This window comes from Mus caroli, unplaced genomic scaffold, assembly GCF_978045245.1.
Source record: "Mus caroli unplaced genomic scaffold, Mus_caroli_1 scaffold_2, whole genome shotgun sequence".
In the NCBI taxonomy this organism is placed as follows: domain Eukaryota; kingdom Metazoa; phylum Chordata; class Mammalia; order Rodentia; family Muridae; genus Mus; species Mus caroli.
This window is the reverse complement of record NW_028227257.1, coordinates 59,291,864-59,316,240: the sequence shown is the minus strand read 5'-3', so window position 1 is coordinate 59,316,240 and position 24,377 is coordinate 59,291,864. Positions and strand designations below refer to the sequence as shown.

Below are 24,377 nucleotides of genomic sequence, written 5' to 3'. Positions count from 1 at the left end.
TGACTTTGTCAACTTGGAACAGACTTTGGAGAGTTGATTGCCAGGCAGTCCATTGTCAGCCTGCCATTTAAAACACAGTGCAATCTGGGGAAAGATTTCTAGGCAATAGTCAGTCCAATCAGTCCAACTCCAGATGCACCATAAAGTGTAGGGTGTGATTACATAGCAGCTCTTTTACAAAGTACATGTGACCATGAGGGTGGGTTCTACAGTGGAAAGGCCTAGAATCTACTGTGGTCTCCGACAGATAGCATAGAGGTCAGCAGGCCATAAAGTACATGTGACATCTGCCCTAAGGACAGGTAATGGTCTAGGGAGGGAAGAATTTGGATGAGGTCTGTCCCTTCAGATAGCAAAAAGGTCACCAGGTCATTAGCAACCTCCACTCTCAGCTTTCTGGATGGAACTCAGGGATTTGATTTTCTCTCCTCCGCTGAGGAGACATCCTGTGTGTTAACGTTCCTGGGTCTCTTAGTGCTACTCTGTGAGTACAAGGACCTCTGTATGCTCAACATACCTCCAGTAGAATCCATGCTTTCTTTTTTATTTATTCAATAAATAATGGATATACATCCTTTCCATTCTTCACCCTCTTCTTCATGGATACCTGAATATGCTTGATACCTAAGATACTAAGGACATTTGTTATTAGATGTGGATCCTGTATAGATCACCAATGTATACTTTAGAAGCCAGAAAATGTATGTACGTGATTCTAGACTATCAGTGTCCTCCTAGCTTGATGACTTACCTTGCAAGCTTCCTTACAGATTGAACTCCTTTAGGCCCTTTTCAAGAAGTAAATACCTTCTGTATCTCCCCATACCAAGGCTTCCAGACTTCCAATATATACTCAACAAGCTCCACTAGTATTTTTGAATATTTTAATATTATGCTAGGTATCTGATCCAAGGCTACCTACCTACCATTGCACTACACTGCTAATCCTCACTGAAGGTTTTAAAAATTAATTTCTTTTATTTTATGTATATGAATGCTTTGTCTGCGTATACCTATGTGTACCCTGTGATAACCTGATGCCCCACAAAGGTCAGAAGGAGTAAGAATTACATAGAGTAATTGGAATTAGAGGAAGCTGTGAGCCACCATAGAAGGGCTAATAGCTGAACTCAGGTCTTCTGCAAGAGCGGCAAATGCTCTTCCCACTGAGCCCTCCTGCCAGCCCCCTCACTGAAGATAGATTTGGTCTTTTTTTAAAGATTTATTTTTAAATTTTAAATCATGCATTTCTGTGGGTATGAGTATTGGAGTACAGCTGCTTATGGAGTCAGAAGAGTGTGTTGGAACCCCTGGTGTTATCAGGCTTTAGTGAAGTGCAAGGCATAAGTCATAGGCACTAACGAAGGCCTCCGCAAGAACTGTATGTACTCTTATTCACTGAGCCATTTCTCTAGTCCCGACTCAAGTTTTTAGAGACTGATAAATAATAGCTCACTGGACTCTGATTTGTGTTGTGAATGTTTAGGGGACTGTTTAAGACAGTCACCACCTGTGCTTCACTTGGTGACTTTGTGTGTTGTCCTGGATTAATTAATTTAGATGAATCCTCGGAGATAATGAGAGAAAAATGTTGAAATGCAATCCTTTTATCAAGTGAAAGCATAGTTTAGTGAATTTTTCTTTCAAATGGAAAAGATCTGGTGTGATAGTTGGAACAGAAAAAGTATATATCTCAGGTACAATTTTGTTAGGATTTAAAAGAAAAGCACTCAGGGCTGGCAGACTGTAAATCTCAGCAGTTGCCTGGAAGAAAGCCAACGAGAGAGAAGGGAAAAAGCCATGCCATTTAAGCCTCCCTGGTGGGCAAGCAGTCACATGATGGCAAGTGAGCATCAGAGAGCCAGAAAGCCCAGGCAGGGATCAGAAAAAAGCATTCTTAGGTTCTGGCCAGCATCCGAAGAAAAGAGACAAAGAAAGAAAGTGACAAGTTTCTAACTTGGGCCTCAGTCAGGTAGTTACTCATGGTGGCTCCTAGTCACTACACTGAGCACTGAGCATCTTGGGAAGAAAAAGCACAGTTATCTTATTAAAGAAGAAATTATCCCAAAGCCAGACATGGTGGCACTTGCCTTTAATCTGAGCACTCAGGAGGCAGAGGCAAACAAACAGATTTCTGGATTCGAGGCCAGCCTGGTCTACAGAGTGAGTTCCAGACCACCCAAAGCCAATAAATAAATAAATAAATAAATAAATAAATAAATAAATAAATGCATCTCTCTTTGGCATGGCTTAGAATGATTCTGCCTTCCTGGTCTCTTGGCCAGATGACCAATGCAGCCCAGTTGGAATGATTGGTTTCTGTACAGGCCAGAGATCTATTCTGTTGACTAGAAGGATTTTTTTCTTAATGAGCCTTTATTGCTGGTCTAACATGAAGTTTACTCTTTTTATAATTGTACTAAAGCCTTGCTGTCTGTGTTTTTTAGGAAGTACTCTGCTGTGCGGAAGGATGGCTCTTTTCATCACATCCACAGCACTCCCTTTGGCAACTATTCTTTCATCTCTGTGGATGCCACCCAAAGGCCAGGGCCTAAGAGACCCTATAATTTCTTTGGCATTTTAGATGAGGTATGACTTGAAAAAATCACTTCCACTTGCAGCTTACCTGGTTTTATTTTTTCTTAAAAATAAATATATTTGGGTCATTTCATTACCTTGAATAGCCATATTCTCATCTAGGTATGCTCAAGAAAAATTTTACTGTGGTTACAAATATGTCTAGAAACTGCTAGTGATTTCAGAATTCTTACTACTGTCTCTATTCTTATCCAACAGTTGGGAAGGAAGCACCTCAGTTTTTATATTTATTTAGCAAATGTTTATTAAGTATGGATTAAGTATAGGATGCATTCAAGAAACTATAGAGCATATAGCTTGGTGTACTACTGTTAAATTCCCTCAATTGCCAATATTGGTCTATATTTTTCTAAAAAGAGAACAACTCAAATATTTTTCTAGCCTAAGTGAAAAACTGTCATTTATAAAAGCACCTATGAGAAACCCTTGTTATGTCTTGGTATAACAGATGCCAGGTAGGTCCTTATTTGATGAGTGAATTCTTACATGGGACACATGTGCCTGTTTATAAGAGTATAAAGTAATATGATCAAGAAAGTTCTCGAGTGTTTCATTTACTGTTGGAGCATATGGCCAGTATAGAAAAAATTAGAGTGAATAACAGGATTTGCCAAAGACTGAAAGAAACTCAGAGTTATGTGAAGGCTCTAGAAATAAAGAACACAGGATAAAGTTATGTCGTGTTTCCCAATTACCATGTGCCTTTAGTGAGCTGGTGAGTTTAAATTAAATTTTTTTCTTAGAATAGAGTTTTAAAGATACAGTGTACAGACCAAGTACATAAAAACCAATTGTAATGTTACCCAATGCAGAATTCCTGGTCTTTTGTTATTATTTTATTATTTTAGGTTTATTTATTTTGTCTTATGTGTATAAGTGTCTTGCCTGTATGTTTTTATGTGGACCATGTGCACGCAATGCCCATGGGGGCCAGAAGAAGGTGTTAGATCTCCTGGGATTACAAATGGTTGTGAACCATCATGTGGGTGCTGGGAACTCAGGTCCCCTGCAAGAACAGCCAGTGGTCTTAACCACTGAACCATCTTTCCAACCTGAGTCTTCCTAGTCTTACCCCAGTTTTACCAAATTAGAAATCCCGAGGGTAAGGCTCAGAAATTCATTGCTGTAAGTGTGTTACAGACATTATAAGTATATATTATATATACATTATATATGTGTATTATATATGTGCAAATTAAGTTTTGAAGTCAATGTTATGAGGTGGTTTATATATAGTGTTTGAAGACTTTACAAATGTGGTTGCTGTTATAACTCTCACACAGTTAAGGCTTAGGTCACATTACCATCCTAGAAAGTTTTCCTGCAGGGTCTTTACTCCCATGGTACAAGTGATTGTTTTCTATCAGCATAGTTTTATTTACTCTAAAATTTTAGGTAAATGTGACCATACAGAATGGTCTTTTGGGTTTGATTTCTTATTCTCTTTGTGATGCTTCTGAGATGCATGTACGTGGCTGTGTCCATTCGTAGTTCTTACCTTTTCACTGCTGAGTAGTATTCCATTGTGAGGGTACATTATACTTTTTTTGGAGTTTCCGATATTTGACTAATATGAATAGAGCTGTTAAGGACATTTAGGTGTATGTATGTGGGCAAATAACATATGTGCATGTTTTAGCATTGTGGTTTAGTGTCTCTTTTAAAAATTGTGATGTAGTAGTACACACAACTAAAAAGATTGGTTGTCTCATTAAGGGGATAATTATTCTCCCCTGGGATTGAACCCAGGGCCTCATGCATGCCACGAGGCTAAAGCTTTACCCCTAGGCTACATCCCCAGCCCTGAAAAGATTAACTAACTTAGTCTTCAGTTTTTATACATCAAACACAGGTGGTGCTTGTCCAACATACTACAGTCACCTTAGAATCAAATGAATTAGAAAGTAAATGAAAACAGTTTGGAACCGACAGAGATCCATTTAGGTCATTACCTAGTAGAATTGGGGTCACAGAGACAATGAGATTATTGTTATAAACTTTAGGGGAAATGTTTAACTTGTCAGCATTGGATTTTAACCTGAGCCCCAAGTTAGAGATCCTTCTATTTTTCTCCCATTATAGAAACAGATGGAGGAACTCTTATCGTTTTCCAAGAAAAGCAGTCAGAGCAACCAGACGATTTGGTTTGGCCACTTTACAACATCAACTATCATGTCTCCATCCCCAGGGATCCGGACAGTAATGGGGTGAGACAGATCTGCAGAACCAGAACTGGTTGTTTCTGGCTATTTCCCATCGCTGAGCCCACTTGCTTTTCTGAAGGGACGTTCTGATTGCCTTTGTTGCCTTATCCTGTTTGTGTTCTGTTGTGTAGTTCCGCTACAGCTTATCTGTGTGGGCACCTCCATACCCTTGGTGGACTGATGCCTGTTCTGCACACCCGTCACTTCACAGGCACGCTGGAACTTGAGGTGGGAGACTGGAAAGACAACAGAAGGTGAGGAAACTTCCCTACAAGGGAAACTTACACAGATTCTGCTAAAAATAGTGACACTTTATTATTAATAAGATGGGTGATCCCAGGAATAACTTGTGACAATGCTGTTAGTTAGGTTTGTTAGTTAGAAGGATACCCAGACTAATCTTTAATCCTTCTGCCTCAGACTCCCACGTGCTGAGATCACAGGTGTATAGCAGCCCTAACTCAATATTTGTTCTTTTAAAGTAATATGTATTTCTTTGCTTGTTGCTGTGGTTAAATACTTCGACAAAATTACTTAAGGGAGAAAGAGTTTACGCTGGCTCACAGGTCAAGGAGACAGTCCGTCATGCTGAGGAGAGCAAGGCAGCTGGTGCTGTCATGTCCACAGTCAGGAGCAGATGATAGAATGAGCTCTCTTCCCTTCTGCCATCCTTGATCCCAACTAGGGCATGGCACCCACAGTGGGGATGGGGCACTCTTTCTACTCCACTTAAAATCAGGCATGCCTACAAACCCATCTCAGGTGACTCTAGGCTCTGACAAGTTATTAGTTAGTATGTGTTTGATAATCATTTCCATTACCTAAAACTTGTTCTAACAGTATTTTTTGTATTACTTTTTATTTACTCAAATATTTATTTTTTGTTTGTTTTTTTAAAGATTTGTTTATTTATTTTATGTATATGAGTACACTGTCACTGTACAGATGGTAGTGAGCCACCATGTGGTTGCTGGGATTTGAACTCAGGACCTTTGGAAGAGCAGTCAGTGCTCTTACCCACTGAGCCATCTCTCCAGCCGCATTTGTTGTTTTTTTGTTGTTGTTTTTTTGAGTTTTTTTTTTGAGACATGTTTTGTGTGTGTGTGTGTGTGTGTGTGTGTGTGTGTGTGTGTGTGTGTGTAACCTGGATGTCCTATAACTCAGATTTGCCTGCCTCTGCCTCCTTAGTACTGGGACTAAGGGCATGTGCCACTACATCCAGCTTATTTTTAATTTTTAAATTAGGTATATTCAGTTTATGTGAATGCTTTGTAAATATATATGCATAGGTCAAAATGGGGAACAGATCATCAGATCATCTCTGGACCTGGAGTTAGGGATGGTTGTGAACCACCATGTGGATGCTAGGAGCCAGGTTCTCTGCAAGAAGAGAAAGTGTATTTAACTGTAAATGTAACTTTTATTCTCCTGCTGTAACTGTCTGGGAGGCTTACTGCCTCCATCTGCTAACCTAGGCCTAGACCTGGAAGCTTCTAGCCACTGTACAACCTAATCTAGGCCTAGAATGTTTTCAACTTCTAAGACTTGCTGCTGAATAAGCTCACCTTTCCCAGCTCTTTCTGAACTCTACCTGGCTGGTTCAAGTCAGCTGTTCTGGCTCAAACTCCTCTCCCAGATGACTGATTCAATCTGGATTCTCTCTCAGCCTCTGACTGAATTGCTCTGCTTGGCCTCACACTAACTCTGGAAATCTGTTCTAACTTTCTGGCTCCTCGTTCTCTGGCTCGTTCTCTTTTCAACCTGCCTCTGTAAAGCTCTCCCAGTAAAACTGCCTCCCTCTCCCTCTCTGTGCTGCTCTACTCCCCCTCTCAACTCTACTGCACTGCTCTCCAGGATCTCTTCTGTATCCTGTACTACACTCTCTTCCTGTACTGTCTGTCTCTCCCTTAAGTAGCTTCTCTTTCCTATTCTGTCAAATCTTGCTCTGAATTGTCACTTTGTCTGCCACTCAATTAGAAGTCACTTTCAAGCATGGGTCCTTCCTTCTACAAACTAACTTTACCTTCATTGTTTGGGATAAAAGGTGAGTGTGAAGGGAGTGTTTGTATTCCAGCCAGAGGGATTAAAGGTGTGTGCTAAAGGTTGAGCCACACCCTAACTAGAAACAGGTTCAAATATCCTGTAACACTTAACTACCGAGCCATCTCCTCAGTCACTATAGCACTGATGTTTATCATTATTATGCCATGTAAAGTTTAAGACACATGCATTAAAATGTAGGTTTGATTGTTTGTTTTCTTTTGAGGAACACTCTCAATATATATAGCCCCTAACTAGCCTGATACTAGCTTTGTAGACTAGGCTGATCTAAACATTGTAGTAGTCTGTAGACTGTGCCTCTGGAGTGCTGGGACCACAGACATTCACCACCATGTTGGCTTTTTCTTGTTCCTTTTTGTTTGTTTGTTCCTTGGGTCAGTTGGTTGGTTGGGTGTTTTGTTTTGTTTTGTTTTCGAGAGAGCTTTTCACTCTGCAGCCCAGGATATTCTAGAACTTACTCTTTAGCCTAGACTAGCCTCAAACTCACTATCCTCTTGACTCATCCTTTTTAAGGATGAGTTTTACAGATTTGAGCCACCACAGCTGCATTACTATATAGTTTTAAAGTCAAGTGTTAGCAAGAGCTGTGAAAGAATTTTAACAATGCCCACATCTCATCATTAAAAGCATTGAATTGGTGTGGGCTGGGCTGTGGACCAAACTTTCAGATTCACTGCAGCTGGGAATTATTTCCCTTGAATTTTCTGCCAGACATTTTACTGCTATAATAGTAGATTAATAGGAGTTTATATTTGATGTAGCACTGTTGGTGGAATAAAGAATGCCAGATCTTAGACTTAGGATATACGCCTTAGTTTCAAAATACTCATAAAAGTACTGCCTAAAATAAAGTGAACTTATTTTAAAACATTTATCTTTAAAATCAAGGAGTGCAGGCATTATTCTACACGACTGTTAGCGTCATTGCCTCAGTCAGATCCCAGGTGATCAGACAGGGTGAAGGATAAAGCAGTAGGAAGGAGAGAAGCAGAGGAGCAACCTTTCTCGTATCCATTCACTGGATAAAGAGTCCTAGTTTGTGGGTTTTATTTCTTATCTGTGTTTTACTTTCAAGCACCAGCCCCCCTTGAGAAAGGGTGTTACGTTAGCCCAGGCTAGCCTTGAGCTCACTATCTAGCTGAGGATGAGCATGGACTTGATCCTCCTGCCTCCGCCTCCTGCGTGTGGCTCACAGCTGACTCACACAGCGTGGGAGCCCAGAGCTTCCTGTGTACTAGGCAAGCACTCCACCAACTAGCTACATCCTTAGCCCCCTTTCAAGCTTCGAGTAATAAGTAACTAAATTCCCTTATTCTCCTATGGCCTCTAGGTACCGGATCTTTGCCTTTGATCACGACCTCTTTAGCTTTGCAGATGTAACCTTTGACAAGTGGCCTGTGGTTCTTATCACCAATCCCAAATCCCTCCTCTATAGCTGTGCTAAGCATGAACCGCTAGAAAGGCTCTTCCATTCCACACACATAAGGTATGTCTTACATTTCAGAATTGACTTTCCGTTTGATATGGATGAAGAATAAGTTGTTGTGATTGTTGTGGTGTGAAAGCTAGGGCATGCCTCACTGTTTTTTTCAACAGCCCAAACATATAAACTATTTCCTGTTTCATTTCCATTCAATATACATGCGTATATATGAATGCACATGAACATACACATGCACATACACACATATAAAGCTTGGGATTCTCCATTCAATATACATGTATATATGCGCATGTATTATATATATGTATATATCTGCATATATTGCACGCACATGCACGTGCACACGTATAAAGCTTGGGAGTGGGACTTGAACCACAGTGTCACACTCACACATGTCAGGCATGTGCTCTACCACTCTTTCTAGTCCCCCAAATGTAGTTTTTTAAAAAGCTGATAAAAATCTATAAAATCATCCAGAAACTCAAGCCAGTCATTATTTTTTGTGTATTTTATTCCAACCTTTCTATTCATATATGTTTACTTTGTTATAACTATGACATATTACCTTATAACTTGTACTTATTTATTTATATTTATTAATTACTTACATGGTTAGGGATAAAATTAGGGTTTTATATGTTATAGTCCTCAACAAAAAGTTACAGACAACCACAAGTATAAGCTCAAATGAGAGCCCTTTCTTTCAGCCTGAGATGAAAGAGCAGGCTCCTGTTACAAAGAATTGAGGACAGCGGGGTTTATAAAGCCCAAACTGCAGTTATACCCTAGCAGAGGCAAGCAAGAGTCAAAAAAACCTTTCAAAGTTTTTGGTCCAGTTCATTAGAACAATGGTGGGCCTTGTGAATTGTCCTGCCCTACAGGGTGTGGTCCTGGGGCTGGGAGTAGAGGGTGGAACCAGAGGGAGTGAGCTGGAAACGGCGAATTGATACTTTGCTGCTTCCATTACTCCTGTGAGGCGCTTGCTCCTCCTCGAGGCTACACCTCAGTCCAGCATGTGCTACTTTTAGAAATTTGTATCATTACTATTTTTGTTTGTTTGTTTTGCTGAATAACCTGCGGAAAAAAAGCAAAAGTTGTATAATCCTGATGAAATTAAAAATATAGTTTATAGCCGGGCGTGGTGGCACATGCCTTTAATCCCAGCACTCGGGAGGCAGAAGTAGGCAGATCTCTGAGTTCAAGGCCAGCCTGGTCTACAGAGTGAGTTTCAGGACAGCCAGGGCTACACAGGGAAACCCTGTCTTGTAAAACCAATATATATATAGTTTATGTTTGAATTTGGTGATGCTTGTTAATAGAATTATAATAAGACATTATTTTTGAAAAAATATCTTTCAAATATAAGATCACTTTAATATATATTAAAATATTAAACAATTATATATATAATATATATGTATATGTATACACACACACACACACACACACACACACACACACACATATATATATATATATATATATATATATATATATATATATATATGCTAATTTTTCAAGACAGGGCTTCACTGTGTAGCTGTCCTGGACCTCATTCTGTAGACCAGGCTGGCCTTGAACTCACAGAGATCTGCCTGCTTCTATGCTAACTCTTGGAGAGTACAGTGCTGGGATTATGTGTGTTTGCCCATTTCTGAAGAGCTGTCACTAGCTCTTCTGGATGCTCCTTCACAAGTGGTCTCCATAAGACACATCTTTATATCACTGTTTTCAGAGAGCACAGTCCAAGCAAATGCCTTTCTTTGTGCACAGAGAATGTACCACAACTTAACCACTTTGTTGTTTATTTATGAAATGTTAGGATTATTCTTATTTGAGGATGAACATCTGGTAAAAGCAGGTTCTTCTCTTGTTTGAATAATTTCTTGTTTCTTTTTTGAGAGACAGTTTCTCTGTGTAGCCCTGGCTGTCCTGGAACTCACTCTGAATCTGTAGACCAGGCTGGCCCCGAACTCAGAGACCCACTTGCCTCTGCCTCCTGAGTGCGGGGATTAAGATGTGGTTTACCACAACTATCTTGAATGACCTTCTTAATGACAGTGTTGTAGAAGAGGTACAAATTCTTGGAATTTAAATCTTTATTTATTTTTTATTGGGGGAGGGGCATGCAAATGCCAAAGCATGCCTGTGGATATCAGAGGACAGCTTTTAGGAGCTGGTTCTCTTCCTTCTCCCATGCAGATTTGAAGGTTTGAACTTACATCCTCAGGCTTAGTGAGAAGTCCCTTTACCCACTGAGCCATCTCAGCACCTCTCTCATATGAATGTTGATGAAGATCGCCTGATTACTTTTTTATTTTTTTAGAACTAAAAATTTTACTCTTTCCTCCCCGCAGCCATGGTCTCTTTAAGAAGCCCTGATTGGCCCTGAAGTCACTACGTAGAACAGGCTGGCCTCTGCCTCTGGGGTGCTAGAATGAGTGTGGTTTCTAGGCACATTTTTTAACGACATCTGGATATCAGTGCTAGGTGTTACCTGAAAGGCCTGGTGGCTCAGCTCTGGGTATGGCCTTGCTTTTTCTGGCCAATAATACATCAGGAATCAAATGAATGAATTATAGGCTTGGCATTAGATTAACAGGATATGATATCTATTTGATATTCTATTCCTAAGATTAAAACCAGGAATTCAGGAATTTCTTCAGGAAGAATTTCTGCTCTACCCTAGGTAGACTTATCAAAAGAAACTGATTTTGCTTTCTGGAAAAAAAAAATGTTTTGGGGGCTTGGGATGTAATTCTGTGGTAGAATACTTGACTAGCATGTCCTTAATATCACACACACCCCCAAAAAAGAAGTTTCTAATTTCTTAGCAGTTCATTGCTGAATTGTCCAAAGTCTGCAGTTGCGCAGTGAGGTTCTGCCTGAGTTCACGTCCTCAGACTACAGTAGCATTGCTCTCCTCTATGAACACAATGTCCTATACCTAAAATCATGCATTTTATATATGCTCTCATTTTAGAGTATTGGCCTTTTCCTTATCCCCCATCACTTCTGTCACTGTTAAGATTGATGGAGGTGATATAGGCCAGGCTTCTCACTTGTCTGGTCCTATTTTCATACTGAAGTGGAACCCTAGAAACTACAGTAATGGGACACATACCATAGAAGTATTCGTCCAGGTAAGTTAGTCATTGTTAGTTTGTTGTGTCAATGATTGGGCTCTTGTCACAATGAACTCTGATTTGGGTTTATTGCTAGTCAATTGGTAAGCAACAAATTTGATAAACAGTAAACAAAGTTTGAATACAGTATATCTAGCATATTGTTTTGGAAATTATATTTTACTTACTTTATGTGTCTCAGCAGAGAAGACTGTATGATAAGAGGCTACAGACAGTTTGTGGGGCTTGGTTCTCCTTTAAATAACCATGAGGGTCATGAGGTTCTGCTCAGGGTTACTTAGTGGCAAGCTCCTTTACCCACTGAGCCATCTCACTGGTCTCAACAGGTTTTCTTGTCCCTTGTGATCTTCCTTCCTTCCATCTTTATCCCTGGGCAATCACTAATTAGTTTTCCATCTTACATGTATAATTTTAAAAAAATTAACATGCTAAATCCTGGTGAGGTACAAGACATGTAATCCTAGCTACTCAGGAGACCTGAGGAAAGAGAGCCATGGAGTCAACCCAGGTATATAGTAAGATGCTGTCTCAAATAATTTAATCTACCAAATATTAGATAGGTGTCATGGTTCTTTCATTCATTAATGCTAAATTTCTGTCATTTTAAATACACCACACTAGAACTAGAAAATGTAACTGTTACTCTCCTGTAATAATTGTCATCTTCAAGGCTTACTGCCTCAGTCTGCTAACCTTGGCCATGTCCTGGAAGCTACTAGGCTATGTACAATCTTATCTAGGCCTAGAACATTTTCAGCCTCTGAGACTTGCTGCTAAATAAGCTCACCCTTTCTTGTTCTTTCTGAACTCTACCTGGCTGGTTCATCTCATCTGTTCTGGCTCAAACTCCTCTCCAGGCTGAGTGATTCAGTCTGGCTTCTCACAGTTTCTCCTGAATTGATCTGCTTGGCTTTAAATTAACTCTAGAAATCTGTTCTGATCTTCTGGCTCCTTCTCATTCTCTGGCTTCTTCTTTTTTCATTTGTGTCTGACTTGTTCTCTATCTGTAAAGCTCTCCTGGTAAAACTGCCTCCTTTCTCTTTCCTTTTTCTTCTCTCTTTCTTCTTTCTTTCTGCCTGTTCTGCTCTCTTAAGTAGCTTCCTTTCCTCTCTCTCTCTTTGTAATAGTTGGGCATATTCTATTCTGTCAAATATCTCTCTGATTCATCACTTTGTCTGCTGCTCAATTAGAAATCACTTTTAAACATGGTTGCTTCCTTCTACAAAGTAACTTTACCTTAATTGCTTGGAATTAAAGGTGTGTACTAAGTGTGTGTCTGTATTCCAGTCAGAGAGATTAAAGGTGTGTGCTAAGGGCAGAGCCACACCACAACTAGAAACAGGTTTTTTTTTTTTTTCAGTAAATAACTCAATCTTTAGGTTCACAGTGTGATCAAATATACAGCAACAGATAGGTCTGATTGTGTGTGTGCGTGTGTGCGTGGGTTTGGTTGATTCAAATCAGAATCCAAACAAGGCTCACAGAATTGCAGCTAGCTAAATAGTGTCTTCCATTTCTTTTACTGTATAAGTCCTCTCCTCACTCCTGACTTATTGTCTTCTGCCTTACCTTATTTTGTAAAAAATATTTTTCGATTTTCATATATGTGTATGTGGTATGTATGTGTGGGCATGCATGCTTGTATATGTCGTTGCATGTGTGTGCATGCATGTAGAGGCCTTTGGTTGATGTTGGGAATCATCCTTATTTGCTCTGCCATCTTACTCATTGAGGCAGGGTCTCTCAGTCAAAGCCAGAGTTTTCAGGCATGTGTAGTCTCCTTAGCTAACTGGAGGATCCCATTTCCACCTTCTGAGGTTGGAATTACAGGCTGGCAGGCCACCCTTCCCACCAAGAACTTATATGACTCCAGTCCTCATGTTGTGCACAGGGACTTCAGTCACTGAGCCACTTCCCCAACCCTTGCTTTATTTTTTTGAGGCAGGGTCTCTCACTGAACTGATATGAATAAATTGGCCAGCTAGTGAATTCTGGCTCTCTTTCCTCCCTGTAGACTGGGGTTTTGTTTTTTGTTTTTTGTTTTTTTGTTTTTTTGGTTTTTTTTTTTTTTTGTATTTGTTTGCTTGATTGGTTGGTTGACTATGTATATGTGTTTATTTATATCTGTGTAAGAGTGTACATGCACAGAGGCTGGAAGAAGGTGTGTCAGATCCCTCAGAGCTGGAGCTAACAGGCATTTGCAGGCAACCAAGCTTGTTATATGAGTGGTAGGATCCAAACCCCAGTCTTCATGGTTGGATTATCTTGACAGCCCATTCCTGGCTTTTTGTGTAGATTCTGAGGATTAAACTTGGGTCTCCATGCTTCAGCAGCAAGCATTTTACCAACTGAACCATCACCTCTCTGGCCATTTTCTTATCCTCCTCCTCTTCCTCTTCCTCCTCTTCCTCTTCCTCCTCTTCCTCTTCCTCTTCCTCCTCTTCCTCCTCCTCCTCCTCCCTCTCCCCCACCTCCTCTTCCTCTCTCTCCCCCACCTCCTCCTCTTCCTCCTCCTCCTCCTCCTTTTTTAATGCAGGGTTTCACTGCCTCTGCATCGCAAGAGCTGGGATTAGAGGTGTGCACCATCACACCTGGCTTCCTCTTGCTCTTCACTTCTCCATTTTTTCTTCTCCTCACTCTCTAAGGCCAGCACTGCTTCTAGGCTGTTCAGCTCCCTAGCTCCGCCTCCTTCAGATTCAGCCTTCAGGTTTAGTGTGGGAAGACAAGACAGGTCTTCAAGCCCAGGAAGCCTTTGTTGTTGACAGACTGTACATAGGTATATAATCAGAACCAGACACACATTTACGCATGGCTGCAAGTTGCTTCCTGGCTGTGTTTCTAACTAGGATTCTGCTGGAAGAAGTAGGACTGCTCGCCACATATTTTCTGCTCAAGAGGATGCTCATCTCACATTTGATCCTTTGGCATCATTTATCCTCCTTACTGACCACTACATTGTGGTGAGTAAATTCAATTAAATGTTACCTGTGTATGTATGTTTGTTTGTTCTTACTGGATTTGGTGAATGCAAACTTCTAAGTGTTATAGTTATGTGTCAGGAAATCTAAACTTTATAAAAAATCAAAGCTATTTATTTATCTATTTATCTAGATATTTATCTAGAAGAATAAAATGTTTTGTGTGTATGTGGTAGGGGATGCACATACCAAGGCATTGTCTGTTGGTTGAAGGACAACTCACTAGAGTTGGTTCTCTCCTTCCACCATATGGATCCACCCCAAGGATTGGATTCAGGTCATTGAGCTTGTTGGCAAGTGACTTTACTGCTGAGTCACCTCAGGGATTTCCTTCCTTCCTTCCTTCCTTCCTTCCTTCCTTCCTTCCTTCCTTCCTTCCTGTCTGTCTGTCTGTCTTTTTTAGCTTTTTTATTAACTTTTATGTGAATGACTATTTGCCTGCATGTATGTTAGTGTACCGTGCGCATGTCTGGTTCCCTCTAAGGTCAGAAGAGCAGATCCCCTGGAACTAGCATTTGGATGGTTGGAAACCATTATATGGATGCTGGGAACCAAACCCCTACATTTCTTTTGACTATTTTCTTACTTCAATGTGTGTGTGCGTGTGTATTTAGTTTTTATTGATTTTTGAGGCAAAGTCTTACTGTGTTTTCCAGGGTAGCCTTAGACATTTGAGGTCAAGCAATCCTCCTGCCTCAGCCTCCTGAGTACCATGGGTTATGCAAGTGCATACCACTGTGCCTGACAATATTATTTCATAATGTGACTTTAGCTGTGTTATATTAATATATATGAATATATTCTTTGATTAAATATTTAAATAATATCTTAAGGTTTATTTAAGAAATAATTAAATAAGCCGGGCGTGGTGGCGCATGCCTTTAATCCCAGCACTTGGGAGGCAGAGGCAGGCGGATTTCTGAGTTCAAGGCCAGCCTGGTCTACAAAGTGAGTTCCAGGACATCCAGAGCTATACAGAGAAACCCTGTCTCGAGAAACAAAACAAAACAAAACAAAACAAAACAAAAAAAAGAAAAAGAAAAAAGAAAAGAAATAATTAAATGAACATATATTTATTTAACCAATTATTTATTTTAAATTATTTCTAACTTTTTCTAGTAATTTCATCTAGTTTTTCCATTATTGTTAATGTAAGTTTCTTAGGATAAATTCCTATAACTGACTTTCTAAATGAGGAGAAGTCAAACTATTTTTAATATAATTATACAATTTATTTATTGTATTGTTTTCCCCCATCTTCCTCATTAAAATATAAGACCCTCGAGAGTAAGGGATTTTTAGTATACCTACCATATAGTAGGCCTTCAACAAATATTTCTTAGTGAGTCAGTGATTGAGGACTTTTTTGTTTTTGTCTGGTTGGTTTTGCTTTGTTTTATTTTAACATATACTATTCAATGGTCTGGAAAGAGGCTGTAGCAATTTATACTCCAGTTTCATGAGATCTTCCTTATCGTGAATATTATAATCTACCCCTGCCCCGTATCCAACTTCAAATAAAACAGAGTACCCCTCAAGGATGATGAAACTCTAATATTGGTCTAAGTAAATTCAGAAAAATCAATACTAAGCACTTTATTGTACTATCAGTGAATCAGACATTTGGTTCTCTTGACCATGTTCTTTTTATATTACAGAGTATTTTTGTTGTTGTTAGTAGTGTCGATGTTAAAAACAAAACCTCTTGTTTCTTTTTCTACACATACTTTTCATACCAAATGTGTGGGGTTTAAATACTGTCTAGTTCTCGGTGGACACTGATTGGGCATTTCGGACTTTAACTTGGGCAAGGGAGAGATAGCATTGATCTCACCTACAGACTAAGGGCCCAGTCCTACAAAGTCACCCTCCTCACCACCCTGTTCTCCCAAAAGTCCCCTCCAGAAAGCCACCTATGCTTCAGAGAAGTGAGCTATAAACGGGAAGTTTCTAAGACATTCTTTTTGGGATTTGCTAGACTGACTTACAGAACTCATGTAGTTTTCTTACTGGATTCCTAACTTATTATGTAAGAAGACAACTCAGTGTCAGCTAGGTGGCAGAGAGGGCAGGGAGAATCTTAGATGTTCACATCCATGTCCTCCCAGGCATGTACCACTGTGCTAGCTCTCCTGCCCTTGACTAGAGCAGCCTCTGAACCCTCCATAGGATGTCTATGTCAGTCTCACTGTGTAGCATGGCTGATTATATAATTGGCCATTAGTGATGAATTCTGCATCCTCTTCCCTGGAGAGCAAAGTGGGTGTTGTGAGGATGTGTGCTAATCCTCAGCACATAGCCGGTCCCTTTGGCACCCATCCCCCTCCTTAATGGCTTCCTAAAGCTTGTCACTAATCACAGGTGACATTCTCTCCACTCACCACCTCACAGTTGTTTCAGGAACTTCTGTCTACAGCCAAGCATTTAAACAGGAAGTACTTTACTATTTTCTATTATCGTTTATAAAATTATAAAAGCCTTAGTAGTTACTGGAGAACAGAGGATGAAGAAGACTAAAATACAAGTTTCATATTGCGCCACTTGCATTTTTGTTAATGAAGCCAGTTTGAAAGCCTTGTCTGGAGCCATGCCCACATATCTATTCACATTAATGTCACTTGTCCCCCCGCAGGCCCGGGTCCTGTTTGTGTTGATTGTGCTGATCCAGCTCAGCACACTGATTACGTTCAGGTATCTCGCATACCCAGAGCTTACAGGTTAGTAGTCATGATTCCTTCTATTCTAAAAGGTGTGAAAGCATCCCCTGCCGCCCTCACCATTAACAGAGGGTTCTGTGAGGTACAGCTTTCAAATGAACAGTCTCTTTCTTAGTCATATTTTTATCTTGAAAAATAATTCTTTTCACCCTTCTACTGTATGGCAATAAAATGGGGGTTTAATAAAATGGGGGACATTCACAATATTATTTATAATAATTATATATTAAAATATATAATAATTATTTAAATATTATTTAATTTCTAACATAAGTAGCTATTTTTAATAAATAGCTATTTAATATAATTTATGTTGAAATATATTTGAATAGAAAAAATAATTCAAATAATTAAAGATAAGGCTTTAATACAAACTTGGAAAAAAATTGTCTGGATATAGTATGCATACATTTAGTCCCAGAACTCAGGAGACAGAGTCATGTGGGTCTCTATGAGTTTAAAGCTAGCTAGAGTTACACAGTAACAGTCACTATAAAAAGTTGAGGGGAACATTTGATTGGTGCATGTGTGATCTTGAATTGCCTTCATAGAGCAGGCTGTAGAACAGCCGTAAAGGTGACTTTGCCTGTAGTACTTGCCACTTCTCCCAAGAGGAATCTTCCCTGAAAGGTTCCATGATTATATTTGCCAAGCTCACGAGGTGCCTTTGTCATATAGTAATGGATAATAAGAATTAATTGATCATTTCTCATAAACAGCTCTTGTTAGAAGAAGGTGGATTTTCATTGAGGGCTGAGCAGGAAGAGTCCTATGCCCTAACCAGACATTGTTCCTCCTCCCCATAGTCATTTCCTTACTGCTGAGAGCCTGTGACTGAAGGAAGTGACTGTAGTGTCATAGTTACATCTCACCTCAGAGGTCCTAAGGATGACTACCTGTCCTGTCCTTGTTCCCCACCCACCCTAACTGACACGTGTACAAACACCTGCCTTGCTGCCTTGAACAGAGCAGCTGCTCCATAATAAATGATAAAGTCTGCCGCATCTCACCCTCACTAAGGAAGTCATGGAGACTCCACCTGCTGTCAGGCTGAGTGGTGTGCGCACAGAGTCCCAGCACAAGAGAGATGGGGACAAGAGGATCCAGATCTAGAGGCCAGTCTGAGCTATGCAGTGAAACCCATCTCAAGAGCAGGAAGAAGACTTTGTGCACCACCTTGATAACCACTAAAGATGATGCTTATTTCTTCTGAGCTGATATCCTGTCAGCAGAGCAGGGCAACAGCACCGGGCAGAGCTTTTAGTGACGCTGGAGCTTCCTGTGAGCATGTTTAAGTGAAAGGGTAATTTGTGTTTCCACTCGAGCTCTTCCTGGTGAAAGCCCTATTCCTAGTCATGTTCATATAAAAGGCCTATTTACATACAGTACTGACTATTGGCTTACAGAGCTGAAACAGGTAGCTGCAGCTAGATAACCTTTCTCCCCAGTTTTCAACTGTCCATCATTTACTACACAGTCTCACTTGGTTCTGTCACCTGCTTCTGCTTAGGCTCAGACTAGTAGGTGGGCAGAGAAGAGCGGTCCTTTCTGTCCAACTTGTGTTCTTGATGACTTGAAAATCTGTCCCAAGCAGGGTGTGGTGTGGCTCAGGCCTGTAATCCTACCACTCAAGAGGCTAAGGCAGGAGGATTGCCACGAGCACAAGGAGAGCCTGGACTCATTAACAAGTTCAGCAAAGGCCGGATATAAACGTTAACTCAAACAAGTCAGTAGCCTTCCTTTACACAAGCGATAAACAGGCTGAGAAAAATGGGGAAACAACACCCTTCACAATAGTCACAGATAATATAAAATATCTTGATAACCAACTAACCAAACAAGTGAAAGATCTGTATGACAAGAACTTCAAGTCTCTAAATTAAAATATCAAAAGGAAAGGAAAAAAGTCATTTCTTGGACTTTGTTGTGATAATTCTCAAAAAAGAAAAGAACCTAAGGACATTAAAAAAATATAGATTCCTAGGCCAACTTAATTCCAGTATTCAAATATCTGCGCAGCAGCACGGAAATCTATTCTTGTTTGTTTGATTCCGAAAAGCAGCCAGGTTTAGAAAGCACTAGTTTATAGTCCAAGTCCAAAAAGAGAAACAAGAACTCATAGCCTTTGCATTAGTGTTGATAGGCTTTTCTGTTAACTTCTAAATCCTTTGAGGGTTAATGCTGCATTACTAACTTTAAAATGACATTAAAATGACATGTCAGCACTTTCTTCCTAGCTGATTAGCTTAATAGCGCCAACACATAGCTTCACAGTTCAGTTATCTGGCCTGAAAGAAATATATTCCTTTAATGATTCAAAGAATCTAGTTTCGAAGTATTTGAACAACATCATGACCACATATTAAAGTAAAGCTAGATATTGGTTTGTTAGGGCTGAAGTAACAAAACACCAAAGTTGGCCTAAACAACAACAAAATACTTTTCTTGAAAATCCATAGCTAAAAGTCCAGTATCAAGGCTCTCTGCCCCCTGGGGCGTCTCCCCCTGCCTTATAGATGGCGCCTCCTTCCCTCTGTCCTTCCACAGAGCATTCCTAGATCTGTGTTGTCTGTCCACCTGTAGGTAGAGCTTCATGGTGAGGGCTGCAGGAAGTAAGGACCTATCATATGTGGAGAAGGACTTTTTGGACAGATACTTGTGTGTAAGATAAAAATGGAAACTATTTATATATTTGATAAAGCTTTTAGATGTTTGTGTATGGGCTGGAGAGATGGCTCAGCGGTTAAGAGCACTGATTGCTCTTCCAGAGGTCCTGAGTTCAATTCCCAGCAACCACATGGTGGCTCACAACCATCAGTAATGGGTGATCCAATGCCCTCTTCTGGTGTGTCTAAAGACAGCTACAGTGTACTTACATACGTGAAATAAATAAACCTTTTTTTAAAAGTTTGTGCACTTGGATACTGAATCCTATGAAAAGAGTGAGGGCTGTATTGGTCATCCTTTGAGCATGGCACACTCTTTCAAGTCTACCTGGGGATAGAATAGTATGCTATAGACCTCTGGCACGTGTGTCCGTCACCTAAATTCATCATCTACACAAGAATTCAATATATTATAATATGTATATCTACCTGGGGATAAAATAGTATACTATAGACCTCTGGCACGTGTGTCTGTCATCTAAATTCATCATCTACACAAGAATCCAATATATTATAATATATATATAATTATATATTCCCTTCTATGTTTCTATCTATACAATATCTTACAATAAAATCCCCCTTTGAGCTTCCTACCATCTGTGATTTTGTGTGTGAATTTGAGTAACGTCTGTGCATGTAGTAAAAGCTTCCATGTTAGCAAAAGATTCACTGAGGATGGAAGGTGGTGACAAGGAAATATTCTAGAAAAGGTTTAAAGACATTAATTTTGCATGTATTTACTAGGTTTTAAATTTTTCTTCTGTTTAGAACCTCTGGGATTTGCAAATATGACCACATTTTCCCTTCATATCTTGAGCAAAATAAACATCTCCTACTATTCTGTTTTGTTGTTGACCTTGTATACAGTGCTGGGTAAGTAAAGTATAAACTCTGAGATTGTGAAGAATTCTGCTAAAGAATATATTGAGAATTTTGACAACAAAATAATTTATACTCCAAGTATAGCAAATGGCCTACAAGTCCTTCATAAATTATTTCCTAGGAGCTGGTTTTAATAAATAAAGCTATTTCTTTTTTTTATAAAGATTTATTTATTATTATACATAAGTACACTGTAGCTGACTTCAGATACACCAGAAGAGGGCGTCAGATATCATTACTGGTGGTTGTGAGCCACCATGTGGTTATTGGGATTTGAACTCAAGACCTTCAGAAGAGCAGTCAGTGCTCTTACCTGCTAAGCCATCTAGCCAGCCCCTAAAGTTATTTCTTAATATGTTTAAAGGATATGCAGTGAATATCAGGTTAAAGAAAGGATATTAAAAACACTAAAGAACCAGGATTTATTATAGAGATATAGTAGACAATAGAAGTTCTGTATAAATCTACTTTCACAATACCTTCTCTGACCATCTTAAAAGTTTCCATTTTTATTACATTACATTCATCTGGCTTTATATTATTCTGTTTACTGTGTGTTTCCCTATCCGAATATCCATGGCATCTTGTCTCTCCTGCCTACTTATATGCCAGGCACTGAGCATCTGAGTATGTAGTTTGGTGAATATTTATCACTATGTAGACCAGGCTGGCTTTGAAATCAGAGATGTGCCTGCCTCTTTCTGTCTCCTCAGTGCTAGAATTAAAGGCCTGTATCACTACACCCAAAGAGGAGAGATTTTAAAAATAGTGAGGAAGGACATGAGGCATGTGGATCTCTGTGGGTTTGGGGACAACCTCTCTACATAGTAAGCTTGAGGTCAGCCAGGTCAACACAGAGAGACTATGCCTCAATGAAGCAAAGCAACAACAAAATTCATCTAAAAAAACACAAAGCTACTTAAATGAGGAATGAGTTCAGTCATGCCTGAGGTAGTCTATTTTACTGATTATTATACCTAATGCTTCATTTAGTCACTTATAGAAGCAGAAAGTCAAATGTGGTAACAAATACCTGTAATCTCAGAGCCTGAGAGGCAGAGGCAGATGGCTCTTTGTGAGTTCAAGGTCAACCTGGTCTACATAGTGAGTTCTAGGTGAGTCAGGGCTACACAACACCCATGTGGTGGCTCACAACCAGCTGTAACTCAATCCCAGGACATCTGATGCCATCTTCTGGTCTCTAAGGGCACAACATGCATATGGCACAAAGACGTAATACAGGCAAGACACGTCATAATACACATGAAAGTAAATAAAAATCTCAAAAGAAATTTAAAAAGAAGAAAATATTAATGTGTTATATTAAAGTTATTACAGCAGAATGTTAAAAATCTTGAGTGTGATGGTGTTTTCAAAATTTATAAACTATATACCTATTTCAAGTATATCATAGACTAAAATGATTTCATCATCCAGAAAAGTGTAGAGAAGATGGCTGGTTAGAATGTCAGGTAGAAAGACTATACTTTCAGGGATCACTTCTATAGTTCATTACTAGAGAAGTTTCTCTGACTGTGTAGAGCACCCAAAACCAGGAGGATGAGACATAGCGCCCCTCCTGAGCGTGAAGCCGGCTGTAGGTGCTGCTTGAGTGCAGCTGCCTCTTGCCATTGATGATTGTTCTTCTGTCCTTCAGGAGAGTGAGAGGGAGGGAATGCAGTCTGAGTGGACTTAAAAAAAAAAAAGAATGTCAGGTAGGAAACAATGATTATCAAAGAAGAGATGCCACAAAGCAAAATGCTTAGTGGTGTTGAGTTTCATGTCTCTTGCTTATTCCCATAAAGTTGTTTTGTAAAATATGCAATCAGACTCATACTTTAAATTTTATTTTTATTTATTTTCAATGTGTGTTTATATGTGTGGACATATGTGCCACAGTGTTTATTTGGCAGTCAGAGGACAATCTGCAAGAGTCAGTTCTCTCCTTCCACTATGTGGGTCACAGGAACTGAATTCAGGTGGCCAGGCTTGGCGACAGGTGTCCTAACCCAGTAGGTGAACTCGCTGGCCAAGACTCAGTTGTAACACTTCTGCTTCTCTGTCCATCACTCCCTCAGGACCGTGGTTTGTTGGTGAGATAATTGATGGCAAATTGGGTTGCTGCTTTTCATTTGGGATATTTGTTGATGGACATTTCCTGCAAGGTGGTCTAACATTTATGAATGGAATTATACAGGTAAGAGGTCCCCAGAGGAACCCCCAGGCCCTATGGGACTAACCATGTGACAGGAGCTCCAGATCCTACTCTGCAGCGTCTTTCCTGCTCACTTGCACAGCAGTGTCTAATAGCCCATGGTTTGCACTCCTTTTGTTTTTTCCCTCTTCTCTTTTGTAACATCTATATCTATTTTTAGCCAAAAGGCTGAGAAGTAACTTTGGACATCTAAAATACATTGTGTCACTTCAGGGTTCTTGTTCTTGTTCCATTGTGCTTTTAGGGATGGGGTGGGGTGAGGCAAGGTCTCTCTATAGCCCTGGCTGTTCTGAAACTATATAGACCAGACAGGCCTCAGACTAACCAAAATCCTCCTGCCTCTGTGCACTACTATGCCCAGTTTTTATCACACTCTTTCATTGATGAAAAGGAAATAGAGTTTTATTGTAGAATAAATTTTACATTGCCAAGTTTTAAAAACTGATTATATTGAGGGAAAATGTTTCAGAGGGATGAAAAGAAAAAATGGACACATAAGGAGAATTGAGTTATCTAAGGAAAACGCTGCTGTTCAAAAAGTAGAGCTGGACTTCCCAGTGCTGTCTTAGCAGGAACATGTTAAGAAGGTGGCACTATGTCTCTGGAACATACTATGGGACATCCTCTTTCCAGTGTTCTTGTTTGGGAAACACTGATAAAGTAGTCTATATTCAATTCCTTTAAAATAAACACACAACTTATTTGCATCCTTAGCCAGTGGCTCTGTCTCCAACGTCCACCTGATTTAGTGGTCAGCAGGTATTGCCTTAAAGAGCCTAGGATGTCTCCCAATCCTGGACTTCTGTTTCTTCTCCTCAGAGTGTACCTCCCTCAGCTACTCATTGCTGCCCTTCATGCTTCAAAGAGTCTGTTGCCTAGTTACCCTTTCATGAGCCAATTATTCCTGTCATTGAACTTATCACAACCCATAAGTGTGTTTCAAAATACATGTTTGTCTGTAATATATATGTATGTATTTAATGGAGCCATTTAATTTTTATTTTATGTATGTGAGTATTTTACCTGTATATATGTTTGTGTGTCATGTGACTACAGTGCCCTGGGAGACCAGAAGAGGGCTTCAGAACCCTTGTTTTAATGTTTACCAACAGTTGTGAGTGTTCATGTGGGTGCTGGAACTCAAACTTGGGTCCTCTGTAAAAGCAGTGATTGCTCTTAATCACTCCTCCCTAGCCTGACACCCATCCCACCTTCATCCACCCCACTCCCTTTTGGTTTTGTTACTTGTTCACCAATGTGCCTTTAACCTAGAGCCTAGCACAGTGCCTGCTGTGTAATCGGTGCTTTATGGATATTTGTTGAATGAACCACACACAACTACACCTGGATTATAACCTATATCTAATTTAGATTTTAGTACTCAGAATGCTACCTCAATACTGATACCTAAGTCCTCCTGTCACTCTGTTCACATAGAATCTATACTCTGTTGTGTGCCTATG

General features: G+C 39.8%; 1 protein-coding gene and 1 non-coding gene across 3 annotated transcripts in view; both read left to right on the top strand.

The window, feature by feature from the left end:
- Positions 1–24,377, top strand: part of Tmem62 (transmembrane protein 62) — a 31,139-nt gene that overhangs the window by 5,196 nt on the left and 1,566 nt on the right. Inside the window, exons 5-13 of one of the 2 annotated variants that reach the window (XM_021177638.3) lie at positions 2,448–2,589; positions 4,681–4,805; positions 4,934–5,056; positions 8,194–8,349; positions 11,291–11,450; positions 14,300–14,413; positions 17,064–17,148; positions 20,586–20,690; positions 22,778–22,896. In XM_021177638.3, coding sequence (XP_021033297.1) covers positions 2,448–2,589; positions 4,681–4,805; positions 4,934–5,056; positions 8,194–8,349; positions 11,291–11,450; positions 14,300–14,413; positions 17,064–17,148; positions 20,586–20,690; positions 22,778–22,896 — 1,129 coding nt within the window. Of the gene's footprint in view, positions 1–2,447; positions 2,590–4,680; positions 4,834–4,933; positions 5,057–8,193; positions 8,350–11,290; positions 11,451–14,299; positions 14,414–17,063; positions 17,149–20,585; positions 20,691–22,777; positions 22,897–24,377 lie in introns of both variants that reach the window. The other variant, XM_021177647.3, reaches the window with a different exon arrangement.
- Positions 22,177–22,390, top strand: LOC115030560 (small nucleolar RNA U3). Its single transcript, XR_003836133.1, has one exon. It is a non-coding gene; the product is annotated as a small nucleolar RNA U3 (small nucleolar RNA).